General features: G+C 41.0%; 1 protein-coding gene across 1 annotated transcript in view; it reads right to left on the bottom strand.

The window, feature by feature from the left end:
• Nucleotides 1-16,926: 16,926 nt before the first annotated feature.
• WASL (WASP like actin nucleation promoting factor) overlaps nt 16,927-19,728 on the bottom strand; it is a 47,975-nt gene continuing 45,173 nt past the window's right edge. Inside the window, exons 10-11 of the mRNA XM_066318574.1 lie at nt 18,781-18,889; nt 16,927-17,344 (exon numbers count right to left, since the gene is read on the bottom strand). Of these exons, the coding sequence (XP_066174671.1) occupies nt 17,283-17,344; nt 18,781-18,889 (171 nt within the window). The 3' untranslated portion in view covers nt 16,927-17,282. The remainder of the gene's footprint in view (nt 17,345-18,780; nt 18,890-19,728) is intronic.

The following is a 19,728-nucleotide window of genomic DNA, read 5'->3' on the forward strand; positions in this document are numbered from 1 at the left end:
TCAGTGGCAGTAAGGATTGAGGCAGAGCAGCTCCACACCCACATCAAGGAGATCTTGTCTGCAGGCTGCTTAGGGAGAGACACCAGTGACCACCATGAGTTAGCCATGAAGGGGCTACTTCAGTGCCTGGATGTAAGGGGAGAGGCAGCTCCAAACGCTATTTTCACAAGTGAAACAGCATCTGGAAGGGTGTGTACAATTTCAGTAACTAACAGCCAGGAAAAATTGTTTTGAATTGGAAGAGAGACAGAAAATGGCTGGGATAATTGGGCAGCTGAAGAGGCTGTCCTGTGAGAGAGATGAGAGCAGGTGGTGGGATCAATCTAGCCAAACAAAGGCTCAAAGGGATTTCAGCTCATGGCTATAAATACTGCAGTGTGGAAAGAGCTACAAGGCATAGTTAGCAATAGAAAAAAAAAAAAAAAAACCCACCCAGAAACTGTGTAGAACTGCATTTGGATCAGAAATTAGAAGACATAATCAAATTCTTAGAGCGAGGTCCTTGGAGCAGCATTCCTATTAAAAAAGAATGGGAAAATTCTTGCTGTTGAGGTAGTGCAAGAAGCTTATGAAAACAGTGGTATGGTTTGGTGTTTTCAGAAGCAGAAGCCTGAAACTGGTGCCACAGAAGCTCTGCCATTATTAAATTAATGTTGTTAGATGTGATAACTCCACAGGATCTGCAACCTGGAATACTACTGAAAGTTGTAAAAAGTCTCCTATGATTTGTTGTAAGATGCTCTATTTTCAAATTCATGTAAGAAAGATGTAACTTTAGAAAAAGACTATCACATGGAAACCAAAGTCTTCTACTAGATTCTGGCTTAATATCATCCACACTTGATGCCAGCAGGAAACTAATAATTTTCTGGAGGGAGTAGAATTTGGTTCACATATTGATAAGCCAGCACTGCATGTACATTCCCTGGTTCTGACAGATCTGTTTGTCCAATGCTGTGCTTGTGACAGAATTAATTTTTGCATTTCATTCCTCAAAAGTTATAAAACAAGTTTACTTTGACTTGCCAGTTCAATTATTTGGGTTTGAATTTTAATTTCTTAAATAGGATAGTGACAATTGTGCCATGCACATAAAGAGAAATACTGCACCTGGGATAAAAAGCTTTGCTTAGAAAAAAAGATAGTGTACTTGTATCACTGAGAAGGTGCTCTTCAGAATCACCTTGGGATTTGTGGTGGCCACTTTTATACAAGTAGCATGAGATATTTTTCTTTTGACATATGTAAAATATCTGCCCACTCACAGTGTTTCAGGTTAGGCACTAAATGAAGCTTCTGTTCAGGACTGTGATTTTTGCAGTATTTTAGTAATTTTATTTTGTCTGGCAGTTCTCTTGCTCTGAGACATAGAGAGGACTCATGTTTAAGAGCTGTTACTCAGAAAACACCATTATCAAGGGAAAAAAATCTCAATATCCTGCCTCTTGGCTGGGGCTTGAGCTTCCCAGTGCTCAGCCTCACCCTGAGCTGCCAAGACCTGGAGCCAGAAGGGAGAAGGATTGGGGACAAGGGGTGCTGTCACAGCTTGGGGAGGCCGAGGAAGGTGTAAATCAGGACAAAGCAAGTGGGTGATGGGTAAGGGTGGGTAGCTGCCAGCAGGGGCTGACCATTTGCCCCAGCTCCACGCTGCTCCCTGCCTTGGCAGGGCTGTTCTGCAAGGGCTGAAGGTCCGTGGAATTGTTGGGATGCAGCTTTGTGCTGGAACTGGAAGGCAAAGGAGAGAATTGCAGTGAGAGCACAAGAGCTGTGGGCTTTTCTTTGGTGCAGAGAGTGGAAAAATTGGACAACTGTCATGCACAGGCTGCAGGGGAGTTGTGTACTATCAGATCCAGATGTAACTGGTCTGTGTGAAAAGGATGGATCAATCCAAAAAGAAAAATGGAGATGGGGAAAAAATTCTGTCATTGTGGAAAGTGAGGAGACAGTCTATCTGCCAAATGTATTTATTTTTACATATACATTTATTAGTGTATATATATGTATATGTACATATATATACATTTATGTTTATGACTACTTTCAGCTTCAAATGAATCTGAATTTTATAAAGCCTTTTTAATGGCAAAAGACAGTTATTTTCTCTACAACACAAGGAAAGATGTTTTTGTTGTTTTTTTTTTCTTACTTAAATGCAGTCACAGTAAAGATTCTTACTGAGATGTATCCCAAAGCCAAGACTGAGGTTTATGTCCTGGGCTGTTTGTGTACTCTGGGGTATATTTTTTTAATTTGTTATGCCTCTACTTTGCCTTGGAGAGACCAGTACTGAGCCATCTCACAGCACTGCAAGGTTATGTTCACACAGACTGAAGTGTGCTCCAAGATCCTCAGGCATCAAGTGCTATTGGATTCATTACTACTATATTTATTTTACTTTTATTTTTGCTAGCAGGAATACTTTGACTAGTGGAGTATAAGTGAATATTTCTAAATGATGAGAGAAGCTCAGCCCATGATCTAATGCAGGAAATTTTGTCAATGCAGATGAGGCAAGCCATGAGGACAGGAGTCTCACAGCTGACCTGGCTGTGAAAGAATGGCAGGAATTCCTTTCTGGGAAAAAGAAGACACCCCATTTCTGCCATTTCCTCGCTTAAGAACCAAACATCTAAGGAACTGATGGTCAGAAATGCTTATGCACTCTGAGGAGGATAAATTTGGGATGATTCTCAGCAGTGACCTAGAAGACATTTCACCAGACTAACCAAGTATAGCCTCCACGCATGAGATTATTTTTCTTGCATGGGACACACTTGAAATTTCAATTCTATAGGTAAGAAATGAATTCCTTCTGCCCCCTGTCATGCCCTTCTGCTGAGAGCATTAGGTCAATTCACCCATGAAGGACTAAGTATTTCCTGGGCTCTTCTTTCAGGTTTGTTTTTTTTTTCAAGAAACATTTTGAGCTATAGGTATATTTTTTAATTATCACACTCATGAATATTCTCGAGGGCTGCCAACGAGCTACAGTTCAAGCAGTGAATTTTGCAGGCACCTGAAGGAAGTGTTTATGTGTACACAGTGTGGGGTCACCCCTGTTGCTCGGTCTCAGCTTACTGCTCTCTAAATCTGCGACCCATGCATGTGTTGCTGTGTTTCACAAACAAGTTGGAAGGCAACAGTGCTCGGGTTTCATGTGCTCCTAAACACTTCTGCCAAATTCCAGCCCTTTGTTTTCCTCTTCACCGAGTGTGCTGGGGCTGTGGCAGGTCAGCCTCAGCTGACCATCTTCTGTCTAGCCACTCATGAGCTGAACTTTTCAGTCCCTGCTATAGTTCAAAGTGACTAAAATCAGTTTGAGATCCCATCACAGTAGCTGGATTTCAGGTGCAGCACCAGGACAACTTTGCAGCTGTGGCTCTGCCCTGCAGGAAAAAAAAACCCAACCAACAAAAGGGAATACCATTCCAGTTTGCTTCCCTGCACTTCTCACTGCAGTTTTAGAGCTGTGTTGCTAGTGCAAAGGAGATGCTGGGAACCTCTAGCTAGGAAAGACAGAGGAGAGTACTGGACAGCATGGATTTAGCTTGGATTCAGCTTTTCTGGATCAGTACCCCAAGAGCCACAGATGTTGATAGTTGATAGCCCAGCACAGCTGAGCAGCTTGAATAACCCCACCGTGCCACTGGCTCCCACTCTCAAATTCCCACTGCAAAGAATCCCCCAGGTCACATGGAGAGCTGAGCTCACAGCTGGGTGTCAGTCCTGAGCCCTAATCCTGCTCTGACAGCTCCCTCTTGAAGTCGTGGTGTTACCTCAAGGGCACTGAGCATGTTCTGTCAGCTTCCTGTCTGTGGAGCATAAAAACTCCTCCAGACTGGCCTTTGCTCCAACAAAACGTCAAACACAATTGTAATAAATGAAAAGATCCAATTGCCAATGAATGCATCAAGCAATGTAGCTGATTTAATAATTTGTTTGATAAAAGGGTGAGCAATTACAGTGCTGAGTGTGTGGAGGTCACTGCCCCAAGGCATAAATTCAGCTCTGGAGTGGTCTTCTTACACCATTCTTGGCACTTCACTGCCCCAAGTTTTTAGTGATTTTCTGCTTGCTTTTCTTCATGATCAGCAGTTGTGGTTTTTGAAGGTCTGTTGGGGAGGTCTGAGATGGTCTTCTGATGTCTCTCCAGCCCCCTCCCATTCTTCCTTTAAAATATCTTTTCCCACTAGCGTTATTTTTGGTTATATGGTTTGCTTAACAAGCATATATATTTTGTTAGTCAGGATAATTTTGCAAGCCTTTATTCAGTCCAAAGTGAGCAGGGCCCAACACCTGTCTGTATGAGGTCTCTCTCTGAGTTACAAATCCTCAAAATCAGCATGTTTCAAAATATCTCTGTAAAGCTTGTAAATTTGTTAGTCCCAGTTCCCCTTTTAATGATTACAAATTCTTCTATACTTATACTAAGGATAGTTTAAAGCATACACAAGGTAATCAAACAATTACAATTTTATTGTTAGAACAAACTGTCAGCTAAAACCCTGTTACACAGTTGTCTTGTTAAACCCTGCTTCCACGCCTTACTTAGCTGATTTAAAACTCTTTTTTATAATAATCCTGTGGTCTCTGTCCACATTGCCCACAGACACACAAGATATTTGACTGGCACGAATTACAACCTGATTTCTCACACAATTAAAAATACATAGTCTCCCTAAACAATGTCCATTGGAAAGTCTTATTTAGTGAAAAGTAAAGGTGAAAAGTGAAGTCATTATATATCAGCCAAGACCATCCACAGTGGATAGTCATCATTTGACTCCCTCAGAGTGGCAATCAGTGGCCTTATCTGTGAGTACAGCATGTCAATGCCACAACTTGCTGGCTCTCATTCTAATGCTTGGTTAAATGCTGGGTGAGCAGAGCTGGGCAGTGCAGAGGCACCAGCTCCTTGCCCACAGCAGCCAGCTCTGATCCCACCTACAGCCTGATTCTGAAGCAGTCAGCTTTTCTCCCTGGAGAGCATTTCTCCTCAGCTTTATTCCTCACCACATTTGGGGATCTGCATTACCTGAGACTGCTCTCCCATCCTTGCTCTGTCTCTTGGTTGTCTGATGCTGCCTCATCCTTGTGTTGACACCAGCAGGGTCACCTGGGATAAAGTGGCAGTGGGGTGATAGATGCAGAGGTTCTTTGTCAGAGATGGGTCAATTCTTCACTTCCACGGTGGGATTTCTGGGTCTCCAGTGCTGCTGTTGGGGTGAGACTCACATGCCTGAGACGGCTCAAAGCAAAGACCTGAACTTCACTCTGTCATTTTGCAATGAATGTTTGAAAACCTGCTTTCCACAGAAGCTCAAATCAGCTTCTTTCCAAGATGATAAATATTTAACTGCTGCCAAATGGAGCAGTGGTCTCAAAAGATTTTCAATTTGACTATAGCTTTTTTAATAGGATATTTTCTTCTTTGAAATTCAAGCTTAATGCCTCTCTTGGGCAAACTCGGTGTCTCTCTCTCATTTGATTTTAAATTAAGAAGTCTGGAGAGTTCATTACCTCTGGGGCAAATGGTTAAACTACTCAATTCTTCAACAAGCCATGAGGTGGAAAACTGCAGGGCTGTTCAGTCCTCTTGCTGGGTCTGGGGGAGCTGCAATGATCTGTGAAAAGAAGATTCAAATGTGTTCACCTTGTTGCAGTATTTGTCAGCAGATGATGCTGCCTGCTGTCCTGAGGTCATGGGAGGTTTCCAGGGCCTTTCCTGGCCTTTAAAAGCAAGCAGTGGGCTTGAGTAGTTATTTCTGACACACAATATCATACTTTAAAAGCAGAACATCTGGTTTAGTTGAAACCAGCTGGGGTTGACCTGAAGGCAAATCAGGAGTTGCATAATTACACTTAGCTTCTAAGTGAAATTAGGGATTTAGTCTGGAAATTCTGTTGAAGCTCTTGCTCTGCTCTGATCTCCTGCCTCTTACACCAGCTATATTATAATCCTTCAACATGCAAACACTGAGCTAACCAGTGCTGGCAGAATTTCCTTCATGGTATCTGTACAGCTGCTCTTGAGCAGGGCCCACACTGTGCTGCAGAGGGGAGTGTATTCAAATATAAGAGGAAGAAAAGATGCTACACCCCAGCCCAGGAAGGACATCTACCTTGAAATGAGTCCAGAGGACGCCATCAAGTTGATTAGAGGGATGGAGCACCTTTCCTGTGTGAAAAGGCTAAGATAAAGGAGATTGTACAGCCTGGAAAAAAGGTGGCTTTGGGGCCACCTAATTGCAGCCTCCCAGTACCTCTAGGGAGCCTACAAGAAGGTTGGAGGTGACTTCTGTAGATCAGATAGTGACAGGACAAGGGGAACGGCTTCAAACTGAAAGAGCAGGTTTAGATTAGATATTAGGAAGAGATTCTTGACTGTGAGGGGGGTGAAACACTGGAACAGGTGGCTCAGAGAATTTGTGGATGCTCCAGCCCTAGAAATCTTCAAGGCCAAATTGGATGGAGCTCTGAGAAACCCAAGGTGTCCCTGTCCACGGCAGGGGGTTGGAACTAAATGATCATGAAGGTCCCTTCCAGCTCAGGCTCTGTGACTCTCTGATTTTATTTGCCTTTCCCCCAAGCAGTGTGTGAGGGATCACCTGCTGTGGGGTGACCACCACCCTGCCAGTGATCTGACTTCTCACTTGAAGGGCTTTCTCACCACCTTGGCCTCCATGCTGCACAGCACCAAGAAAAGCTTGACTATGGTCATCAGTTTTTTTTTCTTTCCATCTCTCTTGCTATTGCTCCAATTACCACTTCCAAAATTATGAAGGAATAGTCTCCATCCCTTCAATTTTCTTCTGCTGACCCTTCCCTTCACTGCAGTGTTTTGCACAGGAGAGGCTGGATTTTTTCCACGTTTGCTTTGGGGCATTTGTCTGTTTAATAACTCTCTTGGAAACATAATCAGTGTGATTTGAATGTTATCAGCTTGGGCTCAGGGGCTCTCATCAATGTCAATCCTTTCCTCACATGTCTGTCTGCTGAAGTCCACATTTTTATGTCAAAAGACACCCTGCAACGTTTTTTTCCCCTCTTTAATCCTCATTTGGCATTGCTCAGGTAATGGGAGATGAAAGTATCTGAGGTAAGGGAAAGCCAAGCCAAACCATGATGACAGTCTGAATCAAAGCTTCTTCAAGCTGCTTTTTCCTTCCCACTGGCTCTGAACCAAAACAAAGAATAAAACATATTTTTATTTTGTCTCACTACTGATGAAGAATATTCTCTCCTAGCAGATGTCTCACAATTCCTGAACTGACATCTCTCACTGTGTTTCAGGTAAAAGGGTCGTGTCCTCGTGGTTGTGGTATCAAGCCCCTCAAGATCTGAGCCCAACAAAATATGAATCAAATGGAAAATTATCTTTTTGTTGTTAATCAGTAGCTAGAGCTGGACAGTTATGAATAAGCAATTGCATTGTGAACGTTGTGTGCTTGACTAATCTTTTAAAGGAAAGGGAAGACAGTCCCAGGCTGGATGGGCTGTTTGGACAAGAGCCACCAGGAGTGAAGTCAGCAGAACTGAGCAGGAACTGGGGGAAAGGTAATTCCAGCAGTGGGAGATCCTGACCACCTACTCCAAATGAACCCAACCCAACTGGAGGGAAGAACTGTGCGTGCAGAGTAATTAACATGAGAATGAGAGAGGTAACTTGGAAACAGGAGTTTCAGTAGCAATTAATGAAAAAGTTATGTAATCTGTAACCAATGAATGCTGGTGCCTTTGTTAAAATGTATACATAGCATAAAGTTTTGATGGTTGAGGATCAGCCTTTTGTGAGTTACATCCCAGCTCCCTGCTTTGCACAAACTAGAGTAAAAAAAGAGAAATACCTCATCTTGTTGTGAATTGGTAACAAGCCTGTGTTTGGGACAATAGCTAGAAATGTGACAAACATAAATGAGAGGCTTCCTTGGCATATAAAGATAAAACTGAAACTTCCACCGTGAATCTAAATAAATGTGCTTCAGCATTAATTTCTTAAAAGCAAAACATTCACAAAAGCGTTTTTAATATAGATTTGCTTCTGTTCTGTATTCTAAAAATCCTTTTTACAGACTTTATTGGAAAGCAGTTACGTAATCACCTGCACCACATATAAAATATAAATTGTATGTTGGAGGACAAAATAGGCTTGTTCTGGTAATAAAACTTCTCCATCAGTAGAATTTTATAAATACAGTGCAGCATGCAGAACCAGCCTTTTTTTTAAAATGCCTCCTCCAGTATCAGAAGTATGCCTGTCTCACATCTGCAGTCTCTGGTCAGCACAACAATGACCAAATGTTTTGCCAGTTTGCAAGAACCACCAAAACTGTATTGAGAACTTGTGGAACTCTTGCTATAACCTTGCCCACACTGATATCCTTCTGTGGAATGGGGCCCTGGTTCAGATAACCTAGCCAATCCCTTCTGAACTCTCCAATTCCAGTCTTTGTTTTGCCCTGTGAGTTCTGCCAAACCCTCGTGTGCCACAGCAGAGAGACAGGGGCTTTGTACACACTCTGCAGGTTGCTTCAGGTGCTCCCATCTGCAGTGAAAGCTTGGACCTTGTGTCCCAGCTGGGTGCTTCTCTGAGTTAGCAGCACACGCTTCAGAAGAGGAACAGCGATGAAAAGCAGAGACAATCCCATAGCACAGGGGAGCTGCTCTGTGGTCATTATGAAAACTAATCCTCCAGGGACTCACTTGCAGCCTAGTAACTCTATTCCTGTGGGTGAAGTATCACACCAATTAAACACATATTCTTCTCTGGGACTGGGACTATTGCTAGGGAAGTACAGAACTTGCTGCTGCAGAGCTCCCATCCTGCTGTTTCCAGGACATCCCAACAGCATCCTCATGCATGCACAGAATGAAGTGGAAAAAAAAAAAAAAAAAGGTGTTAGTACCTCTGTGAGCTTCTGCTGAGCAAGACCTTAACAAATTGTGTAGGGCAGAAACATTTTGCCAGTTTCACTCCAATTAGCAACACAGAGGCCAAAGGTGTTTCTTTTTCCTTCTTTAATGCAACACAATAAGAACCCCTCTTCATAGTAATAAAACAGGAGGTCAGATTTAAAGAGCTGTGCTTGCCCTTGTGTTTCTTAGAAGCCTTCTCTGTCTCCATGTTGACAGTGCAGCTGTTCACTGAAAATTATGCAGAAAGCTTAATAAAATCTTAGCTGGAATCTAAAAACTTATGGCCAAGTCCAAAAGTTTTTAAGTAAGCACGGATCATGTTGTTCAGATGCAATAGCTGACACATTTTTACCTGGTTGTGGTAGTTATCAAGTGCAAATTGTAAAAAAAGAAATGTAATAGAGGGAAGTAAATTAATCTGACTTCAGCTACATCCTGTCACAATTTCTGCTGTCCCATGATGCTCCAAGAGGCTGGGGAATATAGTGTGACTATCATCCAACAGCAAAAATATTATCACACACTTCAGAGCTACTGTGTGCCTTTCCTCTAACAAAGTCAGAGGTCTAAGGCACACCCTGATGAAAACAGGATGACCCTTTTCCAACTGAGATGACAGACGAGGCAGTAAGATGAAACCAGCAGCAGCCAGCACACACAGAGCTGCAGTCAATCTGAGCCACAAACAGAATGCCTCCCTCAAACCTTCCAAGGGCCCTGCACTTTCTGAAAGCAGGGCACCTTTGACCTTGCAGATCTGTTAGGCAGTCAGAGATGCAACAATTCTGGTGATTTTAAAATGAGTCATGCCCATGAAACTCCCTCTTTTCGGGTGTTTGGGGAGGAATGTGGCTGTAGGTGGGCAGCCTGGTGCAGCCCCGGGCACAGGCACATGATAGTGCTGCCCACACTGCTGCAGGACTCCCTGTTCAGGAGCAGTTAAGCTTCTGACACCGTCACTCACACTGAAGTGCTCCTGATGGGAGCTGTGCTGCAAACTTGGCCTGTAAACCAGGGGATTAGCAACTCGTCTGTAGGTCCCAAACCTCCTGTCTTTCACACAGTGTATTAAAACATTTTTAGTTTGTTAACACTAAATCCATGGGGAACTGCACGCTGTGGCTGGGTTTCCAAAATATTAAATCAAAGGCAGTTTGATGCAACACTAGAGCATGACCCAATATTTGCACACACAAGTAATCAAACTGCTCAGATAAACTGCTCTACAGACGTGATTCATGTTCTGATTTTCATTTTGAGAACTTCAAAATGGCTACTGATTCTGAAAACCAGACCTTGTAGAAACGAAGAAGTCTCACCTAATGTTTTTTGTTCTAAGAACAGATAACTAAATTTGAACAAGGAAAACGGCATTTAAAAATATTTTACGTGTCACACGTCTGGACTGCAGTACACGCCTGGACTAGATGTATTTATATGCATTGTGCTATTAGCACCATTAGAAAAATGAGCAAGGGAGGCACAGGGCAAGACAGATTTGGTTTCATTTAAAACACCTGCATCTAAGTGTCTGTAGTGCAAGATGGCACCTGCTCAGCGTCTACACGCTCATTACAGCGGGTGGACACGAGTAAGGGTCAGAAGAGTGACTGAGTTGGACAAATGCAGGATTCCACTTTGAGCTGCATCCCTGATTGCTCAGTTACACATCGATCACATTTCTGGGAGCACAGCCACCCCTCCTGAAGGCTGGGCCATGGGGTTTGGTGTATGGGACATGACCCCCACACTGTTCCCTGTACTTTCTGTACACGCCACTGAGATAATCTGACACAATCCGGCCCCCATGGCCTGGTGCCTCTTTGAGTCACCTTCAAAAGAGCACCAACAGAGAGCCTGAGTGATGTTAGACAGGATGCTTGTCACACACAGCAGCAGTTTCATTCAGGGCTCTTTCCTCCTGCCACCAACCTGAATTTGTTTTATGGCAAAGAATGGACAAGACAGCAAACGTACAGATAGCTTGACTTTTCCGTCAGAAGGCACTAGTTCTATCTAGGCAGAGAAGGAGTATTTGAAGAAAGGGCCAAAGGTTAAGAGGCTTAGTGCTGAAAACGGCTTGGGGAAGGACAGAAGGAAGCACATCATCTAGTTTTGGTGGAAAGTCAGGAACTACTGGAAATTCTGTAATGATTTCATACTGTAATGATTTCATATTGCGTCACTCTTCTGGAGGATTTTAGGACGAACAGATAGGCTGTTCTGACTAAAAACACAAGGGATGCAACTAACAATCTGATCTACCAGAGTATTTCATTTCAGTCAGGAGGTTGAAATTACAGCCTTTCAGAAAAGAAGCTTACCTTCTGTGTCTGCAAGTAACACTGTGACAATTCACTTCTGCTTGGCAGGTCTCAGCAAATCCTCCCCAATGCAGCACAGCTGAAGGTAACTCAGGTAAAACCTATCATCCTGGGCACAAAGTGTAAGGAATCTGCTCTGAGCTCATTCCCAGTGCAGGTATCATCTCCAGACTGGACAGGCAGCTTGACTGAGGATGCACAGCCTATAGATCAAATGCTGGAATGATGATCAGCCTGACTGCCTGCTGCACAAGGTGTGTGTGGTTTCCTGAGATTCGTAAGCCAGGAGATCAAGCACACACAATACCAGTATCAAAGAAAGGCTGTAGTATTTTTCTGTTTGTTTTCTATGCAGTGATCTACCTTGGGTTGATTCCTCTTGGATTACACCTACCCTTTAACCAGCCACCCACTCACCTCTCACAATGGACATGAGAGCAACCAGCAGAGTGTTTTCCTAAGTGGTCACTAAAGATCTCTGTTGTTCTTCACCTTGGTACACGGGTAAGACCTGTGTACTTTTTTCCCAAAGAGGAATCCACATCAGGACAACTTCTGTTCCCTTGAAATGTGTTAGCTCACAGCTGTTAAGCTGCTGAAGGTATTTGTGCCAACTGTATTTCTACCAGGAGGTTTAGGGGCATTGATAGTGAAGACAAGAATGGTCAGGGTAAGGGCTGAGATGTGCTAACATCTGAGTTATCCAGGCAGGACATTAGTGCAGTGTGAGTCAGAAGAGTATCCCAGCTCCTGTAAGGCAAGCATCTAAGACATTACAGCACAAAAGGGATCCTTTAACATTACAGAAAGATTTCATACTTTTTCTTCTACCAACTGCAGGCCTGAGCACTGTGAACACAACTGACAGCAGAGAGGTTTGCTCTCCAAAAACTACACTGCTTACCTGAGACAGTAGGTGAGTTTCAGTAACATTCTCTGGGGATCAGGTACTAGAAGCTACTACAGGTGAAGAAGACTGCTATAAATTAGCAGATTTCTGCTTTAACCATGGGCCTTTCACATTCATACACAGGAGATGACGCACAGAAAACATATTTCATGTTAATTTGGTGTAGTCTGCTTTTTCCATTTAGTTTTGAATCTTTTAAAAAAGCCAGATTCTCTGCTGACAGCTGGAGAGCTGTAAGCCTGAACTGACTATATTCTGAGGATTATTTCTTCTTTTGATTATTAAATAAGCACTGTTTTAGTCCAAAGGACTGCTACTCTGTAGTATTATCCAGAAAAGAGAGAGAACAGAAAATGTGCAAGCTTCTCAATGGTTTGTCAGCCTGTGCTTCTTGTATCTACCAACAAAGTGCTCCAAATCCAGCTCAGATGCTCCAGCAGTTCCCTGGTTTTTGGCATCAACATCCAGAAGAGTCAATTCCCAATTCTGTGTTTGTGCCAATGTCATTTAAGCAAATACTTTGTCTCTAATACATGATATAACCATTACGCTATTTCTTAAGCTTTAAACACCAAATTTTGTTGTGTTCCCAAAGTGGTACATACAAAAATATAATGCTGGTTATGTCTGGTTTTTTAAGCAAAACTTGCACTCCCTCATCTAGTCCTTAAGTAATAAATTTAGAATTTACACTGCACAAGTAACCCAACTCAAGATGATTAAGCTTCAGGGAGGAAAAAGCACACACATGAAGTAATGGCTCAAGAATTTCACTCCAGAGAGAACTCCAAAAACCCTTTACAGCACAAGAAAAAACGCCTTAAAGTATTATTTGTTGATACTAACAGATTAAAGAAAAAACAAACAAGCCCCACAATAAATATAACAGATCAAATTTCCTAATTTCAGGCACTGTTTATAGATGGGTAAGTCCTGCAGTTGTTACCTAAAAGCATGTTAGAGAAAAATTTCAGTAACTGATAAATTACTAGTCTAATTCATTTTAGCAGGTTACACCTGCAAATAATGTAAAATTCAGCATAAAATAAAATCTGTCCGAAAACCATCTAACTAATTATATTTGGGAATATAGAATAGAAATATTCTATTTCTCAACATGCATCTGAATTGTTTTCAAATCTTTTTTATGATTTCAAACCACCAACAGTTTGTTGGTTTTTTTTTTTTCCAAGCACAATACAGCAGACTAACCATAGCAATTTGGCAATTAAAAAGCAAACCAAAAAGGCTCCTTCACAACTGGGTAAACAGCCTCAAACTTTCAAAGACTGTCTCAGATGTGTCAGGCTAGAGCTGGATATAAACACGGATATTAAACCTCCTCAGCTCACGTTCTAGTTCCTACTACCCCATCCTTTCCATCTCCTCACTCACTGAGAAAATTGCAGGCAGTAAATAAATCCATAGCAACAGGAACCCTTTCTGCAGTGCTAGAGGGTGACACTGGCCCTTTGAGAGACAAAGGCTGAGGATCTTCTAAGCTTCCCTAAACCATTTTCACTTTTCTATAAATAAAGCTGCTTATCACTGTACTTAAGCTTCAGGAACTTTAATTAGACCAAGAATTCCTCTAATGATTAGATAAAGGCTGTTGCAGTGGACTGCTACCAGTCTTAAAAGCAATGGGATCTTTCCTCCTTTTTGCTCTTTACAAAAATCTTGCTTGGGAAAGTAACCACTGTCCAATAAAATAAAATAAAAAATAAAAGCTTCCTTCTAAAAGCATATTTTAACCTTCTGCTTATGAAGTGGAAAGGAAATGATTATATACCTCAGCTCATCCTGCAATTACCAATTCCAACTTTGCCATGCACTTAAGGCCTAGAAATCAGATGACCACTGAACCTCAAAATAAAGTGTTCACCAGGTAACAATTCAAAACGCTGGACTCTTCAGATGCTTCAGGAGAGAGAAGCAAACTTCTGAAGCATCCTGAACACAAACTCTGTAACGTGCAGGACGAAGATTTACATCTCTATAATCCAGGTTAAGTTAGAGCATTCACTGACAAAAGTTAATTACTTAGAACTCCTTCTAGAATGTTTATGCACGATCCCATGTTCGTTTGACCTTGAAATGTTGCTGGTTTCTGGCACTTGCCTGCAGCAGTAGCTGTTTCCAAGGAAGCCGCTTAGCCGTGGTGAGATCTGCCAGGAGGACAGGGTGTCACATTCTTACTCATTGTGTTTACTCAACAGCACAATCCAACTTTCCAGAGACATGAAACTACTGCGAGCTGACAGTGGCTATTTACTGCTTTGTGAACTTAGCCAGGTGACCAAAGTCACTTTTCAAGTGTGTAATCAATCTACGGAGCTATTTTAAAACCTGTGCCGCAATCGGCACTTAAAAACCACACAGTTTTACACTAGTTGGGTCAAATTAATTTTATTATGCTTCATGATGAATTGCCACCAGTGCAACATCCTATTCACTGTACATTTCAAAAATTCACATACTAAAAATTTCAGTCTGATAAATGGAAAACTGAATGATTGAGAAGTTCTTATGAATTTCATACGTACAAGTGGCTAGCTGATATTGTCTATGCACATAGAGTGTTGAGATACAAAAGCCTCATGCTAGTTTGTTAATTGCTAAGGCTATCTGGACAGTCAATTAACCAGAATATATAAGAGGCCTTCATTACAATGTTTAGCAACAATGCACCAAAATCATGAAATGCTTTTTTCTGCTCGGAGTGCAAGTGGCAGAGTGCTGAAGCATGCAGCTGTGACTAACTGAACTGCCATGGCAGTCTGGATGCCTGAAATTTATCATGAACAAACACTATTTTAAAGTAAATACTAACCCGGACACCACAGGTGTGAGTGTACTTTTTGTACGAAGAAATAGAAAACCCAAAAAAACTTTCTTTGGCCAGTATCTACAAATCAAAAGTTTTATTCAATAACGCAACTTCAGAGCTCCTAAAATCCAGAATAGAAATTGGATTAATGAATTGTGATGCTTAATTATTAACTATATTACAGAAATTCCAATTCTGGGAACATAACAGCTAAACATATTTAGTAAGTAGCATGTTAGGAAAAACCTCTAGGCCTCATCTGCTTAATTTTAAAATGCCCTATATGCAGTAGAAATAAGAGTGCAGTGCCAGAAGTTATATGAAAGCCATACAAATATTTTCCTTATACACAAGTTGTTAGCTCCACTGCCATTAGCTACACCAGGCTGCACTTGCACTTGATTCAAAGCTCAAGCCATTACAGCAGCAAAGCTAGCAGGAATTGTTTCCAGCAGTGGAGGCCAATGCCAAAGTTACTGCAAGAAAGTGAGACCACTTGGCAATTTGTTTTTTCTCAAGTTATGTGCTTAAATTACTCTTGGAAGGAAGTTAGCATCCTCTGAATAATTTAACTACAACCTTACCTCTCCCACTACTTTTCAGCAACTTTCTTTTCTCCTCCTACGACTAAATTAATTTGCTAAAGACTAGGTTTTAACTGGGTTAGAAATCCGAGCCGTATCATGCAGGTCCAGCCTGTCAAGATCAGGTCAACACTGGGTTTCAGTCAGTACTTTTCTGATAACTTAAATTTTGTTTGATACCCTGACTACAGTCAAAGACCCAGGACACTATGTATGAGCTACACTCCAAACGTAACTGACTTAACTAAACATTCTGTGTCAGATAATGTGGTTTTCAAAAAAAGATTTTTCTACCTGAAAATTACAGTAAGTACAGTAATTAATGCTGCAGATATTAAATACCCACGTAGCATAGATTAGTATTTCATAAGAGGCAGATGTGCCAATGTTTACTGCACTACTAAGTACAATGTATATAAATGTGCAAGCTGTGAAATGAAAATCCCATTTTCTGTCCACTTATTCAAATACTATTCGTGTGAATCAGGTTCTTGATCTTTATCACAACTCTTGGTCTTAAAGCCAATATATGAAGATAAAATACTGTCATAAAGTTCAGTACTTATCCAAAGTGTATAAATCTGAGTTAATGACTTTCCAACCTACAGGATGTAGGATTGGTGTTTCAGCATCTGCTGTGTACCATAAAGCAAAGACTGCAAAGTAATACCACTTGTGTTTATTAGTACACCAAGGTCCTACAAATTTTAAAAAGTAATTAAATGCTATTGAAGCAAGCCTTAAATGCAGCCCTTCAGCCTAAGAACCCCAAAAAACTGATTTTAAAAATAGATCAAACTGTAGTGATTGCCAGCCTCCAGTACAGCCCCCAGCAATTTAGACATCTTCATTCTGAAAGTATGAGCAGGGAAGAAAAAAAACCCCCAAAACCGAAAAAAAACCCAAACAAAACCCCAACCAACCCCTCCAAAATCCCCCAGAAACCCTCCCCAAAACCCCAAACCAAAACAAATCAACCAAAAGTTGAACTTGTCTGCACCAAAGTTGCCTTTACCACTACAACAATATAGAGCCACCCTGTTTAACTTCAGATAGAGGTCCCCAATTGAAGAATTTAATGACTGCTGCTGCTCAATAGCAGTCAGTCCTATCCTTAGGGCAAGGTAATTTTCACAACTAGCTGTGCATTTCTGTAGTGCTTTTGAGTTATGTCAAGCATACTGCTAAGATTTGAACTGCAATGTTTTGATGTATTTGAAACCATGCAATAGTATAAACCAGCCTCAATATTCACATAGCATTGCATTTGAAATCAAGGGGCTAAATAAACTAAGAGCTGCATCACTTAAAGAACATAGTGCTATACTAGGCTTTAATAAGAAAATTTAGATACAGAAAAAGTAGGGTATGAAAATAGTGTTTTCCTTCTTGCATTATAACTAAATTACATTAAGGTTTTTGTCAGTCTCACATATTACATTTAAACTCCCTTATTGATGGAATGGAAAGTATTCACATGTACATGATCATCCAGGTGTAAACTTGCACACATTTACAGGGAGTAGCTTTGTAGAGGATTATGACAAACCTTTACAGATTAAATGAGGTATTGCACAGATTAATAAAAAAGCAAAAGGCAACAAAAATATACAGCAAATTGGTAGAACATTTACATGATAATTTTACAGAATCCATAGACAGAAAGCAGTGTTTAGTATATCATTCACCTTAAAAAATATATATATAATAATATATGATCAATCATCCCATTCGTCATCATCCTCAAAGTCTTCTTCATCATCTTCATCCTCATCTTCATCTGTAAGATAGGAAAAGCAAGTCACTTGCATGCACAGAATTACCATGAGAAGAGGATCACTGATTTCTATCACAGTTTTCTGAAAAGAGAATGATCAGTTCAAGGTCGTCATGACAATACATTCAGTAATACTCTATTTTAAGATTGCCAGACATGACACACAGTTTAGAGTTACTACCTAGAAGTTAAATCTGATTTGTTTCTTTTCTCACTCTTTTCCTCATGTAGGAAAAAATGTGTTTTGTTTTAGAGAAAAAGAATCAGAAGCTCTCATTTAACAGTTAACTACTTATTACTCTTTCTTAAAGAATGTGCAAGGTGCAAGCTTGTTCCAGACTGGGTGTTAAACTTCAGGATCAGATTAATTTCTGGAATGTAAGAACTGCTTCCCCAGGTTTACTACATAATGGAATTTTTTACTTTACAAGCAAATAAAAAAACAGCCTCCCAACAAAGGTCTGGTGAGCTAAAGACCATCATGGATACTGGAATATTCAAAACTGTGTAATGAACATCAACTTCAAAGTCAATGCTTGCTGTGACTTTATTCAGCATTCCACTTTTTTTTATGTGCATGATTCTTTAAAAAAATTAGCCTATTAAAATTAAACTACTTATTTGTTGGGCATTTCCTTCCCATAGGAAAACGCTGCATTTAGCTCCTTTCAGGTATTTATGTTATGTACCAAAACTGACAATTACTACATAGGGCAGCACATCAACAAACCACACTGCTCTTGGTCAGACACTCTGCAGACTGCACACCCAGTTCTGATAGCAAAGTGAGCTCTAGAAATGTATCAAAGCCTAAACACAACAGATGTACCCAAGCAGCTGCACTGCAGCTACTGAATTACATTTATTACAAGCTGGTATTTGAGAAATGCAAATCCTCTTGCAGCCTTAATTTTTCCCAGCACTTAGGCACGGGAAGTTGATTCAGTCCAGGCAGAAGCCTAGTCAAATAACACTGAATATCTGCTCCTTATCCAGGAGGTGGCAGCCAAAGCCCACCGGGAGCCACAGCACAGGAGCTGAATAGTGACGAGAGATTTAGTGGCAACAAACAGAAAGCATCAAAAACTTGCTTCCAAAATACTTTTGGCAACTTATTTCATCAGAGAGCCAGTAAATAAAAACAAGTCAGTTGCAACAACAACGAAGTGTTTATAAGGATATTAAGGTTGCTCAATAACTCAGTTGAGGATTACTGTGAATTGCTACACCCCAGTAACTCAAAGCAGCACGAAGGAACCGTTCAGCCCATTGCCAGGGCACTGCTGAGAGCACTCTGCCCTGCACTGTATGCTGGAATCCATGCTTTTCTCCAGGAGTGTTTTATGATAAATGTTAATAGATAAATTTATGATAAATATTAATATGATAAGTCTTGAAAACCTGATGCCATGAGGTCAGAAAAATTCCATCAGGCTCACCTGAAGAATGAATGGCTTTGCTCCTTTTCTGCATAACTTCCATTAATGCACCCACAATTCCTGAGGTGGGTGCAGGTGTAGGTGGTGCACTCTCCTGACCATCAGATACCTTGGGAAAGAGGTTACATAAGAAAGACACAATTAGCAAAACAACCTCTGTATTTCGAGACAAGTTTCCTTGTACAATTAATGAATTTATTTTCCACCAGAAGAAAGTGTGGAACTGCTTGTTCCTTTAGCTCAAACTACAAAATCTTTATTTATAAAAAGTCAACCTTTTTACCACGTAACAGAACTGTAGTTAGCCATACCCAAGATTAAATATTCCAGCTCTGATGAAGTGAGCACTCATCTAAATGAAAGCTTCTAATACAGCTGTACAGGCATGACTTGTGTGGCTCCATAACCATTATTCATTTTACCTTTGGTATATACACAAAATATTTCTCATTGTTTGGGTTTGGGTTTGTAAACTGAGACTGCTTGGGGCTGATAATCCCTTCTGAAGTAACTAAATTTGATAGTGCCTACCTCTAATGGCAAATAAATATGAACACACCCTTATACATTTTACAGCAGATGCCTCAAGTGCAGAGGAGCGGCAACAAATAAGTACCAACAGGCAAAATAGTTTTTAAGAAATTATTTTTAAGATAATCAGTGGCATCAGTAAGAAACAGTAACAGCCTGTGCTGCAGCAGGGACAGCTATGGCATCTCTTAAGGGGCAGCACTTGTTGAAACACAGGCAGCCACCTTCTTACAAGGCTCAGTATTTGAGAACACAGGTCCATTTTAAGATGAAAATAAAAGCTAATAAATCTAGTGTTTTCCTTCCACTACCATTGCTCCTGAACTCATCCCCTGCAGTTTAATTACTTTAATGAATAGTCAGGAAAGCAGCAATATTTCATAAATCTTGCATGAGTTCTGTACAGCCACGATACTA

Source organism: Sylvia atricapilla, chromosome 5 (assembly GCF_009819655.1).
Source record: "Sylvia atricapilla isolate bSylAtr1 chromosome 5, bSylAtr1.pri, whole genome shotgun sequence".
Taxonomy (NCBI): domain Eukaryota; kingdom Metazoa; phylum Chordata; class Aves; order Passeriformes; family Sylviidae; genus Sylvia; species Sylvia atricapilla.